This window comes from Erpetoichthys calabaricus, chromosome 4, assembly GCF_900747795.2.
Source record: "Erpetoichthys calabaricus chromosome 4, fErpCal1.3, whole genome shotgun sequence".
Taxonomy (NCBI): Eukaryota; Metazoa; Chordata; class Cladistia; order Polypteriformes; family Polypteridae; genus Erpetoichthys; species Erpetoichthys calabaricus.
The window spans coordinates 286,764,284-286,785,677 of record NC_041397.2 but is presented as its reverse complement, the minus strand read 5'-3'; the positions used below and the strand labels follow the sequence as shown (position 1 = coordinate 286,785,677).

Here is a 21,394-nt window from a genome sequence, read left to right as displayed (position 1 = left end):
AGGAGTTTGGGGAAGCCATGGAGAACGACTTTCGGACGGCTTCGAGGAGATTCTGGTCCACCATTAGGTGTCTCAGGAGGGGAAAGCAGTGCAGTGTCAACACTGTATATGGTGGGGATGGTGCGCTGCTGACCTCGACTTGGGACATTGTGGGTCGGTGGGGGGAGTACTTTGAAGACCTCCTCAATCCCACTAACATGCCTTCCAATGAGGAAGCAGAGCCTGGGGACTCGGAGGTGGACTCCCCCATCTCTGGAACCGAGGTCACCGAGGTGGTCAAAAAACTCCTTGGTGGCAGGGCCCCGGGGGTGGATGAGATACGCCCGGTGTTCCTCAAGGCTCTGGATGTTGTAGGGCTGTCTTGGATGACACGTCTCTGCAACATTGCATGGACATCAGGGACACTGCCTCTGGATTGGCAGACTGGGGTGGTGGTCCCCCCTCTTTAAGAAAGGGGGACCGGAGGGTGTGTTCCAAATACAGAGGAATCACACTCCTCAACCTCCCCTGGAAAAGTCTATTCGGGGGTCATGGAAAGGAGGGTCCGTCGGATAGTCGAACCTCGGATTCAGGAGGAACAGTGTGGTTTTCATCCTGGTCGCGGAACAGTGGACCAGCTCTACACCCTTAGCAGAGTCCTGAAGGGTGCATGGGAGTTTGCCCAACCAGTCTACATGTGTTTTGTGGACTTGGAAAAGGCATTCGACCGTGTCCCTCGGGGAATCCTGTGGGGGGTACTCCGACAGTATGGGGTACCGGACTCCCTGATAAGAGCTGTTCGGTCCCTGTACGATCGGTGCCAGAGCTTGGTCCGCATTGCCGGCAGTAAGTCGAACCTGTTTCCTGTGAGAGTTGGACTCCGCCAGGGCTGCCCTTTGTCACCGATTCTGTTCATAACTTTTATGGGCAGAATTTCTAGGCGCAGCCAGGGCGTTGAGGGGGTCAGGTTTGGTGGACTCAGGATTGGGTCACTGCTTTTTGCAGATAATGTTGTCCTGTATGGCAGCACAGTGGCGCAGTGGTAGCGCTGCTGCCTCGCAGTTAGGAGACCCGGGTTCACTTCCCGGGTCCTCCCTGCGTGGAGTTTGCATGTTCTCCCCGTGTCTGCGTGGGTTTCCTCCGGGCGCTCCGGTTTCCTCCCACAGTCCAAAGACATGCAGGTTAGGTGGATTGGTGATTCTAAATTGGCCCTAGTGTGTGGCTTGGTGTGTGGGTGTGTTTGTGTGGTGTCCTGCGGTGGGTTGGCACCCTGCCCAGGGATTGGTTCCCTGCCATGTGCCCTGTGTTGGCTGGGATTGGCTCCAGCAGACCCCCGTGACCCTGTGTTCGGATTCAGCGGGTTGGAAAATGGATGGATGGATGGATGTTGTCCTGTTTGCTTCATCAGGCCGTGATCTTCAGCTCTCTCTGGATCAGTTCGCATACGAGTGTGAAGCGGCTGGGATGGGAATCAGCACCTCCAAATCTGAGACCATGGACCTCTGCTGGAAAAGGGTGGAGTGCCCTCTCAGGGTTGGTAGTGAGATCCTGCCCCAAGTGGAGGAGTTCAAGTATCTCGGGATCTTGTTCACGAGTGAGGGAAGAATGGAGCATGAGATCGACAGGCGGATCGGTGCGGCATCCGCAGTAATGCAGGCTCTGCATCGGTCTGTTGTGGTGAAAAAGGAGCTGAGTCGCAAGGCGAAGCTCTCAGTTTACCAGTTGATCTACGTTCCTACCCTCACCTATGGTCATGAGCTATGGGTAGTGACTGAAAGAACGAGATCGCGAATACAAGCGGCTGAAATGAGTTTCCTCCATAGGGTGTCTCGGCTTTCCCTTAAAGATAGGGTGAGAAGCACAGGGGCTCAGAGTAGAGCCGCTGCTCCTCCGCATAGAGAGGAGTCAGATGAGATGGCTCGGGCATCTGATCAGGATGCCTCCTGGACGCCTCCCTGGTGAGGTGTTCCGGGCACGTCTAACCGGGAGGAGGCCCCAGGGAAGACCCAGGACACGCTGGAGGGAGTATGTCTCTCGGCTGGCCTGGGAACACCTTGGGATTCCCCCGGAAGAGCTAGAAGAAGTGGCCGGGGAGAGAGAAGTCTGGGTATCTCTGCTCAAACTGCTGCCCCCGTGACCCAACCTCGGATAAGCGGAAGAGAATGGATGGATGGATGGATGGATGGATGTTGTGAGGGTTGCTGAGAAAATAACTGGCTATGCTCTTCCATCTGTTGCAACCCTATATGCATCTAATGTCATTAAACTTGTCAAAAGGATCACCACAGACTCATCTGATCCAGGTCATCACTTGATCTAAGAAATCCCCTCTGGTAAACACTTTAGGTCAATTAAAACTAAAACTAATAGACTCCTTAACAGTTTCTTTCCCGGTGCCATAGCCCTCACAGGCCAGTGATTTAGCTTGTGCTCCTTACTTACTAATGTGTTCTCTCATATACAGTTAGAAGGTGTGTGTAAGTACAGTATATGTACATATATGTATGGTGTATGGCCAATTTACATTCCTGTACATTAAGTACTAATGATTCCGATTCTGATTCTTAATTTCTTAGTTTTTGTAACATTTAGGTGTAGAAAAGACTCAATAAACCAGTTAACATACTCGTCTCACACTGGACCTTCACTGGTTTCATTCTCAATAAGCAGGCTTACAGTAACTGAATGAACAGTAAATTTTAAGTTAAACTCATTTTCAAATTTACTGCAATAACAATTAATGTAGAGAATGTACAAAAGAGGTGTAGAAAAAGCAGTAGAATTGTCAGGCGCCGCCGAGAGTGGCAGCCTTTTCAGCAGCTCCGTGTATGACTTTATTTTTCTACTTTTATTTCTCTTTTTTATTGATCACTCCTATCACTATTTTATGTGGATTTTATGTGGATTCGTTCCCTGGACACACTTACTTTTACAACGTGGGCATGGATTTTTACACGCCGAGACGTGTCTATTCAAGTACTCAACTTCGAGCGCTGAGAACAAATGCCAGTGCCGGTGTGGTTCCCTATTTACCCGACGAGGTAAGAAGGCGGTATCGTGGCAGCAGAGCCGGCACTAAGCTAAAAATGAAGCGGCTTGTGAGAAAGTGGCATTTTAAGCCTTCGGTGCCTTCTGTGATTCTGGGAAATGTGAACTCAATCTCAAATAAGATCGACAAACTGGCTGTGCTGGTGAAAAATGTCAGAACCTACAGAGAATGCAGTTTGTTGTGTTTTTGTGAAACGTGGCTAACTACCACCATCCCATATGCTAACGTGGAGCTACCCGGGTTTAGCACAGTTAGAGCGGACAGAGATGCAAGTACCTGCGGGAAGCACAAAGGAGAAGGACTCGCTCTCTATGTTAATACACGGTGGTGTAACTCTGGACATGTTAACGTCAAAGTCCCCACTTGCTGCAGGGACATCGAACTGTTGGCCACAAGTTTGCGTCCCTATTACTTGCCCAGAAAGTTTGGACACGTCATTGTTGTTATTGTTTACATCCCTCCTCGGGCGGACGTGGAGACAGTGAGTGACATCATTCATTCTGCTGTTGCTAAGTTATAAACGCAGTACCCCGAGGCGCTTGTGGTAATCGCTGGAGACTTTAACCATGTGACGCTGGACAAAACATTACCTGCCTTCTCCCAGTATGTGGACTGTAACACCCGTGGAAATAAGACTATTGATTTACTGTATGCAAACATTAAAGACGCATACAGCGCCACCCCACTGCCTGCGCTTGGGAAAGCAGATCATAACCTGGTCCTGCTTCAGCCTCACTACAAACCAAGAGTGAGGGTCCTACCTACAACCACACGCTCATTCAGGAAGTGGTCCCCGGAGGCAGAGAAGGCTCTGAGAGAATGCTTTGGAACTACAGACTGGGATGTCCTGCAGGGATCACATAGTGAGAACATTGAGGAAGTTGTTGACTGCACTACTGACTACATCAACTTCTGTATGGACACTGTAGTTCCAGCAAGAACTGTATGCTGCTATGCTAACAACAAGCCATGGATTACAAGTGACATCAAGGGCCTTTTGAACCAGAAGAAAAGGGCTTTTAAAGGCGGTGATCAGCATGAGCTCAAGCGCGTGCAGAAGGAACTCCGAGTCCAGCTCAGGGCGGCGGCAAAGGAGCAGTACAGGAGAAAGCTGGAGCAGAAGTTGCAGAATAACAGCATGAAGGAAGTGTGGGATGGGATGAAGATCATCACTGGCTGCAGCTCGAGGTCGGGTACCACCATCGAGAGAGACGTGAAGAGAGCAAACCAAATGAAAAACTTTTTTTAACAGGTTTGACCACCCTAACCCACTCTCACTCTCAACTCGGAGTACTGCACCCTTCACATATCCTTCTGCTGATACCAGCATAGGATAGACATCCCCACCCATAATTACAACAGCGCAGGTGAGCAGAGAGCTGAGGAGACTTCATGCCAGCAAAGCAGCGGGTCCAGATGGAGTATCGCCACGACTGCTGAAGGTCTGTGCATCGGAGTTGGGGGGGTCCTCTACAGCGCATCTTCAACCTGAGCCTGGAACAGGGGAGAGTCCCGAGGCTTTGGAAAACATCTTGCATCACCCCCAGTCCCAAAGGTATCACGTGCTAGTGAGCTGAATGACTTCCGGCCTGTCGCTCTGACATCACATGTGATGAAGACCATGGAGAGGCTGCTGCTTCACCACCTGAGGCCACAGGTTCAACACGCCCTCAACCCTCTGCAGTTTGCATATCAGGAGAAGGTGGGAGCGGAGGATGCCATCATCTATATGCTACACCGATCTCTCTCCCACTTGGACCTAGGCAGTGGAGCTGTAAGAATTATGTTTCTGGACTTCTCTAGCGCCTTCAACACAATCCAACCTCTGCTCCTTAGGGACAAGCTGACAGAGATGGGAGTAGATTCATACCTGGTGGCATGGATCGTGGACTATCTTAAAGACAGACATCAGTATGTGCGTCTTGGGAACTGCACGTCTGACATTGTGGTCAGCAACACAAGAGCGCCACAGGGGACTGTACTTTCTCCGGTCCTGTTCAGCCTATATACATCGCACTTCCAATACAACTCGGAGTCCTGCCACGTGCAAAAGTTCGCTGATGACACTGCTATTGTGGGCTGCATCAGCAGTGGGCAGGAGGAGGAGTATAGGGACCTAATCAATGACTTTGTTAAATGGTGCGACTCAAACCACCTAAACCTCAACACCAGCAAAACCAAGGAGCTGGTGGTGGATTTTAGGAGGACCAGACCCCTCATGGACCCCGTGATCATCAGAGGTGACTGTGTGCAGATGGTGCAGACCTATAAATACCTGGAAGTGCAGCTGGATGATAAATTAGACTGGACTGCCAATACTGATGCTCTGTGTAAGAAAGGACAGAGCCGGTTATACTTCCTTAGAAGGCTGGCGTCCTTCAACATCTGCAATAAGATGCTGCAGATGTTCTATCAGACAGTTGTGGCGAGCGCCCTCTTCTACACGGTGTGGTGTGCTAGGGAGGCAGCATTAAGAAGGTAGGGCTGGAGAGTATTACAAGCTGAGAAGTCTACAAACACCTTCCTTGCATGAGTGTTGATGCCATCCCAAGTGGTTACAGAACAGATGAAATTAATCTAATAAACCCTGAGTTTTCTTTGTTAAGTTCATCTTTGTACATTTTTCAAATCATTTTATAATCAGCAATGTCAGTGCCACTGGTCTGAAGTCATTTAAAGATTTAAGGTTTTTATTCTTAGCTACTGGGATAACTGTAGTCTGTTTCCACAGCTTTGAAACTTTGGAACTAATGACAACCTAATATAAAGTAAAATAAAAATGGAGCCGAGCTGCTCTGCATTAAGATTTCAAGATCCTTGCACTAAATACACAAATTTTGCAATCAAGAACATACAAAATCTAGTAGGACACATAGCTAACCTTTTTGCTCAAACATTCTAGGATTTTGTCTATTTTTTTTTTCAGTACTGAAGCATGGGTGGTTTGCATCCCAGCAGGAGATAAACATAGCAAAGTGCTGACTCAATAACCTGACACTGCTATTGTGGCCAAATGAAGGGCTAGTGACTACTGGTCAGCTAAAATTGTGATAGAATGTTCATTATATAACAAAGTAACAGCTTCAGATGAGTTATAAAAAGTAGCATCAGGAAACCTGTAGTGAACAGCAAACATGTCCTGGGCTTAAAAGATTTTTTTAGTTCAAAGGAACATCTGTACTATATCATTGCACAGAATACAGCAGGCTGCACATTTTGATCTAAATTCATTCCACAGTCATGTTGGATAGGCTTAATAGGAAATGTTAGTGGGTTCATTCCATGTCAAATCAACCAATGGCCCACACACTTTGGACTCAAAAAGTTCTGGAAAAATTACCAGGTATATTGTCCAAGGTACAGCCAGTTTACCAAGGGAAGGGGGGTGTTGACTTTATTCAGCCTCTTTTTTTCATAAAATTTCACAAATACATAGCTCAAAAACTAAACCACCGAGCAGGATCAGACTTTCCACGCTGGTACATTAATTGGTACAGGTATAGTAAGTGACAAAGTTAAAACAATTGGTCCAGATGACCCTGCACAGTCAAAGCAGCCCGTTGAAACTGACCAATCATTTGAGTTGTTGCCTTATGTATGTTTAGGCCACAGAAACACACTTGTAACCAACACAGACTTTGATTTTTTTTTTCCCTTATTCAGATAAGTATATAGACTTTCTAAAAAAGCAATAAACATAAAAGTAACTGTATCGGGGTTTGAATAGTAGACCTCTCAAATTCAAACAATCATTTCGAATTTCATTTTCTGAGCACCCTAACGGCATGTGGGAATGTGCAGATAATATTTTTAATATTTCATTTATTCTATATTGTCCCTTCTTTCTCAAAACATAAACCTTACTTTTCTTTTACAAATCTTTCATATTTATTTTCCATCCTAAACACAGGCTGTCAATAATGGTAATGGTTCAGTTTTTAATCAGTAAGTTATCAAAAATGTCAAACTTTTTTTCATATCAAATGATGATGTCTTATCTAATGCTGCTGAACACAGAATGTGATTTTCCATGGCCAAAAGAGTACCTAGTACTTGAGAATGCCATCCCTACAGAAGATGGCAAACTCAAAGTCAGCCAGGTGTCTGATGAAGACAGTCAATTGACTGTCCAAATATACACCACTGAAGCAGCAGTTGAGATCCTGCCCTCTCCCAATCAACCTCCTGATGGATCAGATGCATCCCCCACATTAGACCAGTGTCCTATTTGAGACTATGTTGACTGCATGTATGATGAAAAATGCTGCATTGGTGTGATTCATGACAAGAGTGAAGCGGAATCAGACATCATGATATGTTTCATGCATCCAAACTATTCTGCAAAGTCTTTCCATTGGCCACCTACAGACAACATTTGTCGGGTGCCATTATGGTGTGTTATTGTACTCCTTAGTGGACCTACAACAATCAGTGGGAGGCAGTACCGTCTTGATCTCAAAGACAAAGATGGTGTACACTCTGCACTTCGATTGAAACAAAAATGAAATGGGTCACATTCTGCTGCTGTAATACCAAGATGTTAACATTTCATTATAAATAATGTTGTACTTAATGATAAATCAAGCAGCTGTTGTTCATGTGTTGTGCTTAAAGTGCCTTTGGCGATTTTTTTTTTCCATTAATCTTATACCCAAGTTAGTGATGAAGAACTTGATGATTACCATTACTAACAAATGGTGAATTTAACCAGTGTTCAGAATGGAAAATAAAAAAAATAAAAATGAAAGATTCACATTAGAATAGTAAGATTTTTTTTTTGAGAAAGAAGGGTTCATGTAGGATACAGGAAAATAATTTTAAAAATGTCTGAACATTCCCACAGTACATTAAGCTGGTCTGAAAATTCGGCCGAAAATGATTTTTCAAATTTGAGAGGTCTGCTGGTCAAACCTTGATGCAGTGTCTTGTTTGTTTATAACCTTTTGAAAAGCCCTGTGTAGCTATCTAAACATGGAAAAAAAATCATCAGGCTGTATCAGTTACAAGTATGCTTTCTGAAAACCTAAACGTGGCAAAGACAAAGATGAAAAATATTTTTCTTTCCATTTTTGAAGGTCTCCTATTACCAAGTGGTGTCACCTGGAACAAACTTTTTGATTGTGCTAGGTACTATACCTATAAAGATACCAGTATGCAAAATTTGAGCCTGCTAGGTTGTTTAGTTCTTGAGATATGGTTTTGTGAAATTAATGAAAAAATAAAGCCGTGTCAAATTTGACACCTGTCTCCCTCACAAAGTTGGCTGCATCTTGGAAAGTATTGATCTTGCATCAAAATAATTTTAAAGGTAACATGGGTACACCTGGTATTCTGTTCAGAATTTATTAATGACCAAAGTGTGGGGGATTTCTGGGAATATTGGTTGATTTGACATAGAATGACCATAGTTTGATTGAAATGACCTGCCCGAGTTGAACTATCCATATGCAGAAACCTTGATATTTAACACCATACTTTCTGCACCTCTCTAACCTATCCAACAAGGTTTCAGGCATATAACACGTCTGCACTAGGAATGAATAACCCATGGATGATATACAAGAACATCACAGGGCAATTTTGCAAATACCTCCAAGATCAATGTGGTAATATGAAAGGCAAATCTTTTGTTTGGGGAGAAAACATTTTTTTTAAATGTAGAGAAAGTATACACACACCCAGTACTGCATCTAGCCAAACTGCAGAATCTTCTTCTGAGGATCCCCCTAACTCTCCAACTTGTCTATCCCTGAATCCACCGCATTAGTACTTCTTATAACAGCTTTAATGTGAATTATATATATATCCTTTATAAATGAAAGACTACTTGGTAATAATAATAATGTTCCAGGGTATCAATGTGCTGTTACTCTTTGTTACTTGATATAGCCAAAAGTATCGCTTGTGACAGATACAATAACAACAAAAACGACAATCTTAATACTACTACTACTAAAATATAAAATACTACTAAATAATATTAAAATAAAAAATACTAATACTATTGGACGTGCTTAATAAACATACTTAATGAAGTAAATACAGTGTTAAGTGAAGCTGAATATTTAGATATTTAAAAAATGAACATGTGAATATATCACCTACACTTAAGAATTGATCTATATTAATCATCAGTTGAAGATAATCGGCGCTAATTGGTCTTTCTGAATGTCAAAATTGCTAGCATGGAGTTTTTTCACAACTGAGCCAATAACTAACTAACTAATAAGCAGGAGAGCTGATGTGTTGGTTAAATTTACAAGTGTATCCATCATATATCGACAAAGGTTAGAAGCCTTTTAACAACATGTAGAGGTCCCAAGGTCGGGTCCATGTGTCAGCTGGGTACTACAACATCAGATAATCTCTGTTAAACACTTGATATCAAAACTATTACACATAATGCTAAAGTTACTCCAGGAAACCGGTAGCTTTGGTTTAATGGTGATTGATGTAATGTTAGTTTGCTTGAAGTTAGACAAATTCTAAACACATCTGCAAGTGCAACACAAGCTGCTTCTTTGTGTGTTCATTTTTGTTTTCTTTTCTGTGCTTCTGATTTTGACTTGCAGGCACCTCTCTGCTCATTACTGGAAAATGATCACAATAGATTACTGTCAAAGACGTTAATTCGATGATTCATGAAACAACAATAACACCATTCGATATGTACCTGCCCCAAACACAGTACATGATTGTGCATATAGGAAGGGGCAGCTCTGTCCATCACATAGAAAGCAATAGAACAGGTCCCATAAGCTCCAAGGTAACGATACAGTTTGCTGCACTACCATATCATCCTCTCTACAACAAATGTATAACTATTAAATTTAAACATGGATTTCTACCAGCGACAACAGTAGTAGTAGTCAGACACTACTACAAGGTACAGTTATTAGGTGCATAAGTATTTGGACAGTGACACAATTTTCAGAATTTTGGCTCTGTATGCCACTACTATGGATTTGAAATTAAGCAATCATTATGAGATTGAAGTGTAGACTTTCAGTTTTAATGGATTTACCAAAAATATTGTGTAATGAGAAGTCAAGCAAAATTACACCTTTTATTGGCTAACTAAAAAGATTACAATATGCAAGCTTTCGAGACAACTCAGGCCCCTTCTTCAGGAAGTTGCCACGAAAGCTTGCATATTGTAATATTAATAGTTAGCCAATAAAAGGTGTCATTATGCCTTGACTTCTCATTACATCCATAATGGCTAACAGGGTATAATACCCCTATACTTCAAAAATATCATATGAGCCATTTAGAAATGACAACCATTTTTCTGCATAGAATCCCATTTCCAGAGCCTTAAAAGTATTTGGAAAAACAAACACAATCATAATATAATAATCATTTTCAATATTTGGTTAAAAATTTTTTACACTCAACGACTGCCTGAAATCTGGAACCCAGGCCATCTCCAAGTTCTTGGTCTCCACCCTAGTGATACTTTGCCAGGCTTTTACTGCAGCTGTCTTCAGTTTCTGCTTGTTCGTTGAACTTTCTGCCATCAGTTTTATCTTCATTAAGTGGAATGCATGCCCAATTGTGTCGAGGTTGGTTGAGTGACTTGGTCTTTGAAAAATATTCCACTACTTTGCATTGAAAAGCACTTTGTTTGCTTTCACAGTATGTTTTGGCTCACTGTCCATCTGCACTGTGAAGCGTTGTCCTATCAGATTTGCAGAATTTGGCTGAATATGAGCAAATAGTATAGCCCTGTAAACTTCAGAATTCATCCCGATACTTATGCCAGCAGTCATATCATCAATAAACACTAGTGACTGGCTTCCATTCCCAGCCATGCATGAGCATGCTATAAAACTGATTCCACCATGTTTCACAGATGATGTGGTATTAATTGGATCACGAGCTGTTTCTTCTTTTCTCCATACTCTTCTCTTTATAACATTCTGGTATGTATTGATCTTAGTTTCTTTTGTCCAAAGAAAACTGTTCCAAAAATAAACAAGTTTTTAAGAAATGTTTTCTGGCAAAGTCTAATCTGTACTTCCTATGCTTAAAGATTATCAGTGGTTTGCACCTTGTGGTAAATCGCCTCTATTTACTTTGTTGAAGTGTTTCCTTGATTATAGACTTTGGCAATGATAGGTCTACCTCTCAGAGAGTGTTCTTGGTTTGGCTAAATGTTATGAAGGAGTTCACCAATATGCTCCTTCTTTTAAAGAATCCACCAAATGGTTTCTATTATATCTCTTTTGTTTACTCAGGCTAAGGATGAACTGTTTTTACATGCATTGACAACTCTTTGGACCTCATATCAAGAGTTCACATTGACAATTTCCAAAAGTAAATTCCACACTTGGAATCAATTCCAGATCTTTTACCGGCCTAATAATTAATGAAATAATGAGGGAACTGCTCCAACCAGGCTATGGAAGAGCTTGTCAGTCAAATGTCCAAATACCTGTACTTTTAAGCTCCTGATATGGGAGGGCTATGTTACAAAATGACTGTCATTCCTAAACTGCTCATACCACATTTTTGGTAAACCCCATAATTCAAAGCTTAAAGCATACATTTCAATCACATTATTGCATTGTGGTGGTGAACAGAACCAAAATTATGAAAAAAGGTGTCATTGTCCAAATACTTATGGCCCTACCTGTATGAGCTTTTGAGGGACACGTGTAGAAGCTGAAGCTTTTTAATACACACAAACTGACCTCAAGAGGTGAAATAACAGAAATGTTAAAATTATAATGAGAATTAGTAAGGTAAATGTTCGTTGTTACATTAAAATAAGTTCTTCAAATAGAATGTTGTTATTACACTAATGTTAGAAATTCATTCTCAGACTGTAGCACTTTGGGCATCTTCAAATACTGATGCTATTATACTTTGAAAGAGGTAGAAAGAGAGAGAGAGAGGTTGGAATCATGTGCTGATTACAGCACATTTCCACACCCACCACACGACAAACCACCCAGTTTGGGACCTGAGTGCAGCCGTGCAGTGGGCGACACCTCAGCACCACATTGGAACAGTGTGACGTTTTCCACAGTGGGCGAACTGCCAATCGTGCCACCAACCCCCAAATTATTCCCTTGCAAGTTGGAAGACCTGCTTGCAGGGCTGGATGTAGGTTAACTTCATACCCAGCAGGAAGCAATTGCAGGTTAAGGGCTATGCTCAAGGGCCCAACGGAGTATAGTCATTTCTGGAGTTTACGGGATTACAACCAGCAACCTTCCAAGTGCTAATTACAGTCTTGGCTAAGCTGATTGTTCTCATTGAAATCTTTTTCTGCAGTGCGCTGGATCCTTCTCAACAACCACCTCTAGGCTGAAGGCAAAAATCCTTATGGGTTGAAAAACAATAGCAAGTGTTAAATGAAGAGGTCTAATAACTGCTTCTCACAGAGAACTGGGGCACTGAGTGGTAAAGTGAAGGGATAAGCTCTGAGGAGGGATTGTGGCTAGATGTAATTACTGCATGATCTGAGGTGTGAAATGCTAATATTATAAATTTATGCGGGTATGATGACCAGAGGGTGGCATGGTGGCGCAGTGGGTAGCGCTGCTGCCTCGCAGTTGGGAGACCTGGGTTCGCTTCCCGGGTCCTCCCTACGTGGAGTTTGCATGTTCTCCCCGTGTCTACGTGGGTTTCCTCTGGGCGCTCCGGTTTCCTCCCACAGTCCAAAGATGTGTAGGTTAAGTGGATTGGTGATTCTAAATTGGCCCTAGTGTGTGCTTGGTGTGTGGGTGTGTTTGTGTGTGTCCTGCGGTGGGTTGGCACCCTGCCCGGGATTGGTTCCTGCCTTGTGCCCTGTGTTGGCTGGGATTGGCTCCAGCAGACCCCCCGTGACCCTGTGTTCGGATTCAGCGGGTTGGAAAATGGATGGATGGATAAAATAAAAATGTTCTTTCATAGTTAGATGTGCTTGGCTCCTTATATTCAACCTGTATTTTTTTACTTGAAACAACTTACTGACCAAGTGCAAACACTGCTAAAGCATGCTGTCTGTATTGTAAACGCAGCAGCTTTTTTAGGTGTGAATTTCACAATCATAGTAGGACAGCTGATTAGCAAGATATTTCTTGTTTTAAATTTTCATAATTATTATGTACACAGAGCACTAACATTTTTATGATTTATCACAATGAGATCTTCTTAACAACATCTTTAAAAACAATCAGGAATTCACATATTTACTAAGTTTAAAGAGCTAAACTAATCCACATGCTGACCACTACCTAAAGAGGGAACTGAGTGAAGATATTCTACTGAGACTGCAAATGTGCAGATGGTGAACCTTATGTTGCTTCTTTCTGCTTCACCTGCTAACTAATATTCTTTTTTCATTAACTGCAGAATACCATTATTCTAGGAAGCATCCCGTCACAGAAATACAAACACACAGAGCCTCACATCAATCTTCTTGACTCCATTGTACACTTGCAGAGCACCTTCACCACAAGGCCAACATTTCTTTCACAGAAAGTTTTAGGGCATTTTAAGGCAACTGTTCATTAACTTTATTTTCTGTTACATTACTAACAAATTGATTCTTTACTTACATTTTAATATACAAGCATAGTAAAACACAGCACTTTTGTAAACATAAATAATAATCTGTATTAAACTGTTTAGTGTTGTCATCTGGATTTACAGCAAGGGGTCACTTTTTTAGGAACACCTGTTTGTTACAGAAAATAGCATACACTTCCAAACTACCACTCAATGATTAAACTACCATTCAAACTATGTAGCACTGAGACTTGTTTAAGAGGTTTAGCTGTTATTTGACCAAACACTAAAATACACTATCTAGGTGACTTTGATCCTGTTATGAATGTTGGTGCCAGACAGAGAACTTTTACAGAAGCAAAACCCCTTATAGGATTGTCAAGCATTATTTACAGTAGAGTTTAGAGATGATGGTGCATGGATGTGGTGAGAGCGGACATGCAGGTGATGGGTGTAACAGAGCAAGATATAGAAAAAAATGTTCCGCTGTATCATCACCTAACAGGAGCAGCCAAAAGAAGAAGACAAAGAAGAAAGTGCAATAAGCAAAAAAAAAAAATGCTATTAAGTGGTGGTTCTGGGTTTTGAAAAAACATTACTAAAAAGCCAGTAAGGTCAAAAGAGGATGACCAAGCTCATTCAAGCTAACCAAATGGCTCTAAATATTTTGAAATAACATTCATTTGCAACAGTGATGCTCAGAAGGGTCAAAGAAAAGTCTGCCTGATCCGTCAGGCTGAAGAAACAAAAAAATCCTGTGAAAAATTACTGAATCCATGTCTTGAAGAATTCAGCCTACTCTGGAGGAAAAGGGAATCCCATTTTGCTCCTGATGCAGTAAATGTCTCTCTCTCTCTCTGACAGTTTAATGGTCATTTTCTAGGCCGGTCCATTATTATTGTTATTATTACTATTATTTTAAAAACGTTTTTTACTAGCAAACAAACATTCAGCTTATTAGTGATTTTGGCTCAGAATGTGTATACAAATAGACAACTTCCTTCACCTGCCAGCAACCAATGAAAAAATGAAATGTATGCCATTTACACATCTCGGACATAATTGCCCCAGAAAAGCATGTATTATGTGCTCAGATTCTGCAGAGTTCAGACTAAGGCAAAGCCTCAGGGGATCCCACTACATATATCTTGCTATTTCAGAATCTTGCAGTGTTATTCTATGGAAAGCACTCGATAAGCGGTTTGTCTATGTCAACATCTCACCTTCTGCTCCCCTATACTTTATCAAAATGGTGCTGGGCAAAAGACGCTGTAAATAATAGTTCACAGTATGGTAAAACTTGATACTGACTTCGCCAAAATTAAAATATTGATAAAATCATGTGCAATTTCGTTTCCACTAACAGTCAAAAAACAACGGGATACTCGAGAGCTTCGACTTTTTTTCTCACACAAGAAACTGTCACATTACTGAGCGCTAGGAGATGGAGGGACCATCTGCCTGCCCTTCCCCTGTGCGAGTCACATCAGCCTTTCTCTCAAACGCCACCACATGCACATGCATGCGGAGATTGCTCGTCTGTCACATTTACTGTCGTTTCAGAAGCTGAGGCGCCCACGAAAAGCTCTTGAATTACGAAAGCATGATGAGCTTTTCAACTCAGGACACCAATTTTTTTTTTACTTTAGTCACATGTCACTTTTAAAATCGGTACGTGTTTTCCTAAAATATAACAATCCGCCCATACGATATCAAAGCCTCTCACTCACCAACTGTCGCCACAGTGTCCAAGTCCTCCAGCCTGTACACGCGATGTTCCGCAGCGGCTGTGGTAGCGCAGTGAGCCGCGCCGCTGCTTGCCCCAGGAGGAGAAGCAGCAGCGGCAGCTGCCTCCGCCTCTTTCCCGCCTGTGCCCACTTCACAACTCGTGGCAGCAGTGCAGATCACTCCGGGGAAAGTCTTCGTCTTCGCCGTTGCCATCTTTTCTGCATTGGTCGGACAGCGGTTTTGGCCAGACTCCTTTCCTCCCTAATGACCACACATGTGTTGTTGCGGTTGTCGTGGCTTTGTTCCAGGAGTTCGGCGGGTCTTTAATCTCTAATTTCACGTTCACAGGTTTTTGTTCAACCCCTTTGTTTTGACTTCCGCCATGCCAGTCTTCAATCCCCTTTTTCCTTTTCAGTTTCACTACTGCAAACTGTCCGCTGATGTTTAAATATCTGATAGTGAAGCTGGAAAACAAGACTGACTTAGCTTTTCGAGTGTTAACCACCTTGCCCAAAACAAGAATTCTCAAACTTCCTCATCTGATGCCAACCCCACTGCCTTTCGGACGTGATCCTCCAATTAGGGGAAACACAGCGTCGTATTAAAAATTTAATAGTATCGTTATTATATTCCACTCGTTTTCTGGTTTGTTTTTCGATTTGAAATAACGAAACAGTTCCTGCCTTCCACCTCAAATATATCCAAACACGGGATGTTCCTTTCTACTTCGGTTACAATTTCAAACTGCTTCACACATCCATTCCCGCAAGGAAAAGACTGCCTGAGTTTGGTCTTAACTGACAGGCCTACAAAACCAATCACCGTTCGCCCGCGAGCATTTCGACCAATGAGTGTCGACGAAAGGCGGAGTAAGATCTGCCGGGCGGCTGGCAGGCGTCGCTTTTCCTGTGTGATGCGCGCGTGCACATGGATTGTTGAATGAATGTTGTTGAAGGGCGTAGAAGGGGACGTGAGGGAGAACGAGAGGATAATATGTTCGCAATATTAAAAAAAAAAAAAAAACGACCTTAAACATTAGTAATATGTAGGTCTGTCAAATAAACGCCACGGGGTGATCGCGAATATGAGAGCTTTATGTGTCAGGGTTTCCAGTGCTGTTCGGAACTGGAAGCGTTACTTCAACAATTCGAAAACGATCGCTTTCATTGTATACTATAATCAAAGTAACAAGGTTCTAAATATATTGAAAAACAAATGTGGCACCGTGGTGTGTGGCATTGGTACTGTGTAGCTTCTGCTAGCAGGCCTTCACTCTTTCTTTAAAGGTGTCAAGTTTCAGTTAAGGCCCGAGTATAAAGTGAGATACCAGCGCAGGGGATTGGAAAACATATAGCTGAATGGAATTTGCACATTCTTCTAGTGTTTGTGATGGCTTAAATGTTTATCTAGTTTGTTTTCCAGACGTTTAAATTTGTGCCATAAACTGGCCGCTGTAAGCATTAAGGCAGTTTCATTTGGCTACTAGGATGGGCTCTGGCCCCAAGTGACTGTATAGTGGGAAAAAAGAGGGTTCAGAAAATGGATAGATAAATTGTTTACCACCCACTATGGTTAATATTATTGTTAGGGATAAAAGGAGTCTTTCAGGTGAGTTCAGACATGATGTCTTATGTATAGCACACCTTTTGAAAAAAAATCTGTTTGGAAATAAACAGTTTCCTGGTACTGTATATGTATGTGTACTTTTCTACTTTTATTTTTCTAATTTTATTTATTGATCACTCCTATATTTAACATTATGCATAGTTATTGTCTGTTTTTTTCACCTGTATTATTATCATTCTTTAATTTAATATTATTTATTGTATCAGTATGCTGCTGCTGAAGAATGTGAATTTCCCATTGGGATTAATAAAGTATCTATCTATCTATCTACTGCACTCTTTATTGTTCTGTAAATATATTTTAGTACACTCGGTATAATGTTTTTAATAGCTGACAATGGTAAGCCACCAATTGTTTTAGGTATATTGAAAGTCATTTGAGGTCTGTAACCATGTCAGGGCTGCAGTGTCTTCTGTGTTTTGTACCACTTGTATTACCAGTCCCCATGTGAAAAATCTAAATAGGTGTGTTATTGATCTTAATATTAGTAAAACACATGCAGGCATATGATCCTAAAAAAAATCTGCAAAAGGCTTGATTTAAAGAACAATAAACTGTCAGTCTGTCATTTACAAAAGTAAGAACTTACACTTTGCATGCCTATGAGCCATCGCATGTGTCTGCTGCTGAAGTGCTCTACATACAGGATTATTTCTTGTTTGACAATGTGGTTCCGCTTCTTGCTTTTAACACACGACCACAGGTCACTTTGCTGTTACTGACATTTAATTATGTTCGATGATCCATAAACATAAAATGCTTACTCTTGATAATGAATTCTGAACATGTATGTACAATGTCCTGGAGGATTATCAATACAGTAGATGATCTTGTTGAGACCTTTGTTTTATTACATTTAATAAATGTTAACTCATTTATGCATTTCATAGCTTGGGAGTTTGATACTTCTTTTGGTGGTCAGTCCATGGCAGGATGCACTGACATATCATCACATTCACTTATACTGAGCCAAGATAATGTTTTATTAAAAGTTAATAAACTTTTTTGTCCACCAGAAAAGTGGCAATCAGGTTGCCATGACCTAAAATTTCAAAAATGTATCGGGCTATATTTAGGATTATTTCTTGTTTGTCTTTGTACTTCTCGTTCTTCATCACTTAAATCCCCTTCTATGATGTTCTTCACACTCAGAAGATGTAACTGCTCTTCTTTTTCCTTCTGCCATGTCACTTGGTCTCAGGATCACTTTGCCATGAACATACAGTGGTGTGAAAAACTATTTGCCCCCTTCCTGATTTCTTATTCTTTTGCATGTTTGTCACACAAAATGTTTCTGATCATCAAACACATTTAACCATTAGTCAAATATAACACAAGTAAACACAAAATGCAGTTTTTAAATGATGGTGTTTATTATTTAGGGAGAAAAAAAATCCAAACCTACGTGGCCCGGTGTGAAAAAGTAATTGCCCCCTTGTTAAAAAATAACCTAACTGTGGTGTATCACACCTGAGTTCAATTTCCGTAGCCACCCCCAGGCCTGGATTACTGCCACACCTGTTTCAATCAAGAAATCACTTAAATAGGAGCTGCCTGACACAGAGAAGTAGACCAAAAGCACCTCAAAAGCTAGACATCATGCCAAGATCCAAAGAAATTCAGGAACAAATGAGAACAGAAGTAATTGAGATCTATCAGTCTGGTAAAGGTTATAAAGCCATTTCTAAAGCTTTGGGACTCCAGCGAACCACAGTGAGAGCCATTATCCACAAATGGCAAAAACATGGAACAGTGGTGAACCTTCCCAGGAGTGGCCGGCCGACCAAAATTACCCCAAGAGCGCAGAGACGACTCATCCGAGAGGTCACAAAAGACCCCAGGACAACGTCTAAAGAACTGCAGGCCTCACTTGCCTCAATTAAGGTCAGTGTCCACGACTCCACCATAAGAAAGAGACTGGGCAAAAACGGCCTGCATGGCAGATTTCCAAGACACAAACCACTGTTAAGCAAAAAGAACATTAGGGCTCGTCTCAATTTTGCTAAGAAACATCTCAATGATTGCCAAGACTTTTGGGAAAATACCTTGTGGACTGATGAGTCAAAAGTTGAACTTTTTGGAAGGCAAATGTCCCGTTACATCTGGCGTAAAAGGAACACAGCATTTCAGAAAAAGAACATCATACCAACAGTAAAATATGGTGGTGGTAGTGTGATGGTCTGGGGTTGTTTGCTGCTTCAGGACCTGGAAGGCTTGCTGTGATAGATGGAACCATGAATTCTACTGTCTACCAAAAAAATCCTGAAGGAGAATGTCCGGCCATCTGTTCGTCAACTCAAGCTGAAGCGATCTTGGGTGCTGCAACAGGACAATGACCCAAAACACACCAGCAAAATCCACCTCTGAATGGCTGAAGAAAAACAAAATGAAGACTTTGGAGTGGCCTAGTCAAAGTCCTGACCTGAATCCAATTGAGATGCTATGGCATGACCTTAAAAAGGCGGTTCATGCTAGAAAACCCTCAAATAAAGCTGAATTACAACAATTTTGCAAAGATGAGTGGGCCAAAATTCCTCCAGAGCGCTGTAAAAGACTCATTGCAAGTTATCGCAAATGCTTGATTGCAGTTATTGCTGCTAAGGGTGGCCCAACCAGTTATTAGGTTCAGGGGGCAATTACTTTTTCACACAGGGCCATGTAGGTTTGGATTTTTTTTTCTCCCTAAATAATAAAAACCACCATTTACAAACTGCATTTTGTGTTTACTTGTGTTATATTTGACTAATGGTTAAATGTGTTTGATGATCAGAAACATTTTGTGTAACAAACATGCAAAAGAATAAGAAATCAGGAAGGGGGCAAATAGTTTTTCACACCACTGTAGGTTATTTTGCCTACGTTACCGCTACCTAAAATTGTTGAATTTCCAGATCATATCCAGTCAAAAGCTTGTGATTTTGTAAGACATAATGATTTGTTCAGTTTCATGCATTTTACATTTAATTTCACCACTGTTTTAATCTTACTTAAATTAAATGCTTAAGTCTGTATGTCTTACAAAAATGAGTGCTTTATCAGCAGAAAAGAAAATTTTTCAAATGCAGTATCTTGTTAACCTTTTGCCTCTTTGTTTCGGGACCTTTTTGCTTTGTAAAGTACTTTTTTAATGGCAAAACAATGTAGTTTACAATGAATCTTATTCCTTTTAAATAGATAGATAGATAGATAGATAGATAGATAGATAGATAGATAGATAGATAGATAGATAGATAGATAGATAGATAGATAGATAGATAGATAGATAGATAGATACTTTATTAATCCCCAAGGGGAAATTCACATACTCCAGCAGCAGCATACTGATAAAAACAATATTAATTAAAGAGCAATAAAAACGCTGTGCAAGTTAAAAAAAAAAAAAGTATGATGGCAAGTCTTATTTCTACGTTACTAGTAAAAAATACCTTAACATAAACTTTACTATATGCAAATAATAAAGCATGTTTGTTTGCATTTTTCTTTAGGTATGATAGTTTTCTTCCTGCATTACAAAGGTAGAGAAAAGCCAAGCAAAATGACACCTTTTATTGGCTAACTAGAAAGATTACAATATGCAAGCTTTCGAGGCAACTCAGGCCCCTTCTTCAGGCAAGATGTAATCTTGTAATGTAATGTTTACATCTTGCCTGAAGAAGGGGCCTGAGTTGCCTCGAAAGCTTGCATATTGTAATCTTTCTAGTTAGCCAATAAAAGGTGTCATTTTGCTTGGCTTTTCTCTACATTCATAATGGCTAACACGGTACAACACCCTAGTACTGCATTACAAAGGAAATGCATGTTAGCGTATCCAAATTTAAACTGGCTCAGTATAAGTGAATGTGGGGATGTGTGTGTGCATCTTGCCACGAACTGACCAATGAAAGAGGCACTGAACTCCCAGGCTATAAAATGGATAACACATTTAAAAAGTGGATGGATTGATGCCTATACTACATGTAAATATTCAATATAAGGTTAGTTCTTTAATAAATGCACAGAAATCAAGGTTTACAAAGGAGGAATACAGTATGCTATAAAATACATATCCCTCTGCCCTGCTTGAGTCTTTCTAACTACAGCATTTAGGTTTTGTGGCTTGATGTTTAACAGTCTGCTTACGTTCACAGTGTCACATATTTAGTCACCACAACTGAGTCATTGTGTGAAACTAAGCATGGCACGTAACCACGCAGTGCTTCATATGTAGAGATACAGATATGTAGAGATAAGGGTATTGTGCACCTGTGATTTGTGAAATACTTTGGACAACACCCTCAGGTTTCGATCAGAGTAAAAAGTACCATAGTTAAGATTAACTAGCATCTGAAGATATTGTGTTACTCTTCCCATTAAGAACTGAATGTTAACTTTTTCTGTTTTAAGCAAAAATTATATATATATATATATATATATATATATATATATATATATATATATATATATATATATATATATAAACTAAAATTTTATACATATATATATAGAATTTTAGTTTATATATATATATGAAAA

General features: G+C 41.0%; 1 protein-coding gene across 1 annotated transcript in view; it reads right to left on the bottom strand.

Annotated features, from left to right (window-relative positions):
• The window catches only part of prkx (protein kinase X-linked), a 218,672-nt gene that overhangs the window by 172,976 nt on the left and 24,302 nt on the right, over window positions 1–21,394 (bottom strand). Inside the window, exon 3 of the mRNA XM_051926670.1 lies at window positions 15,259–15,432. Within this exon, the coding sequence (XP_051782630.1) occupies window positions 15,259–15,432 (174 nt within the window). The remainder of the gene's footprint in view (window positions 1–15,258; window positions 15,433–21,394) is intronic.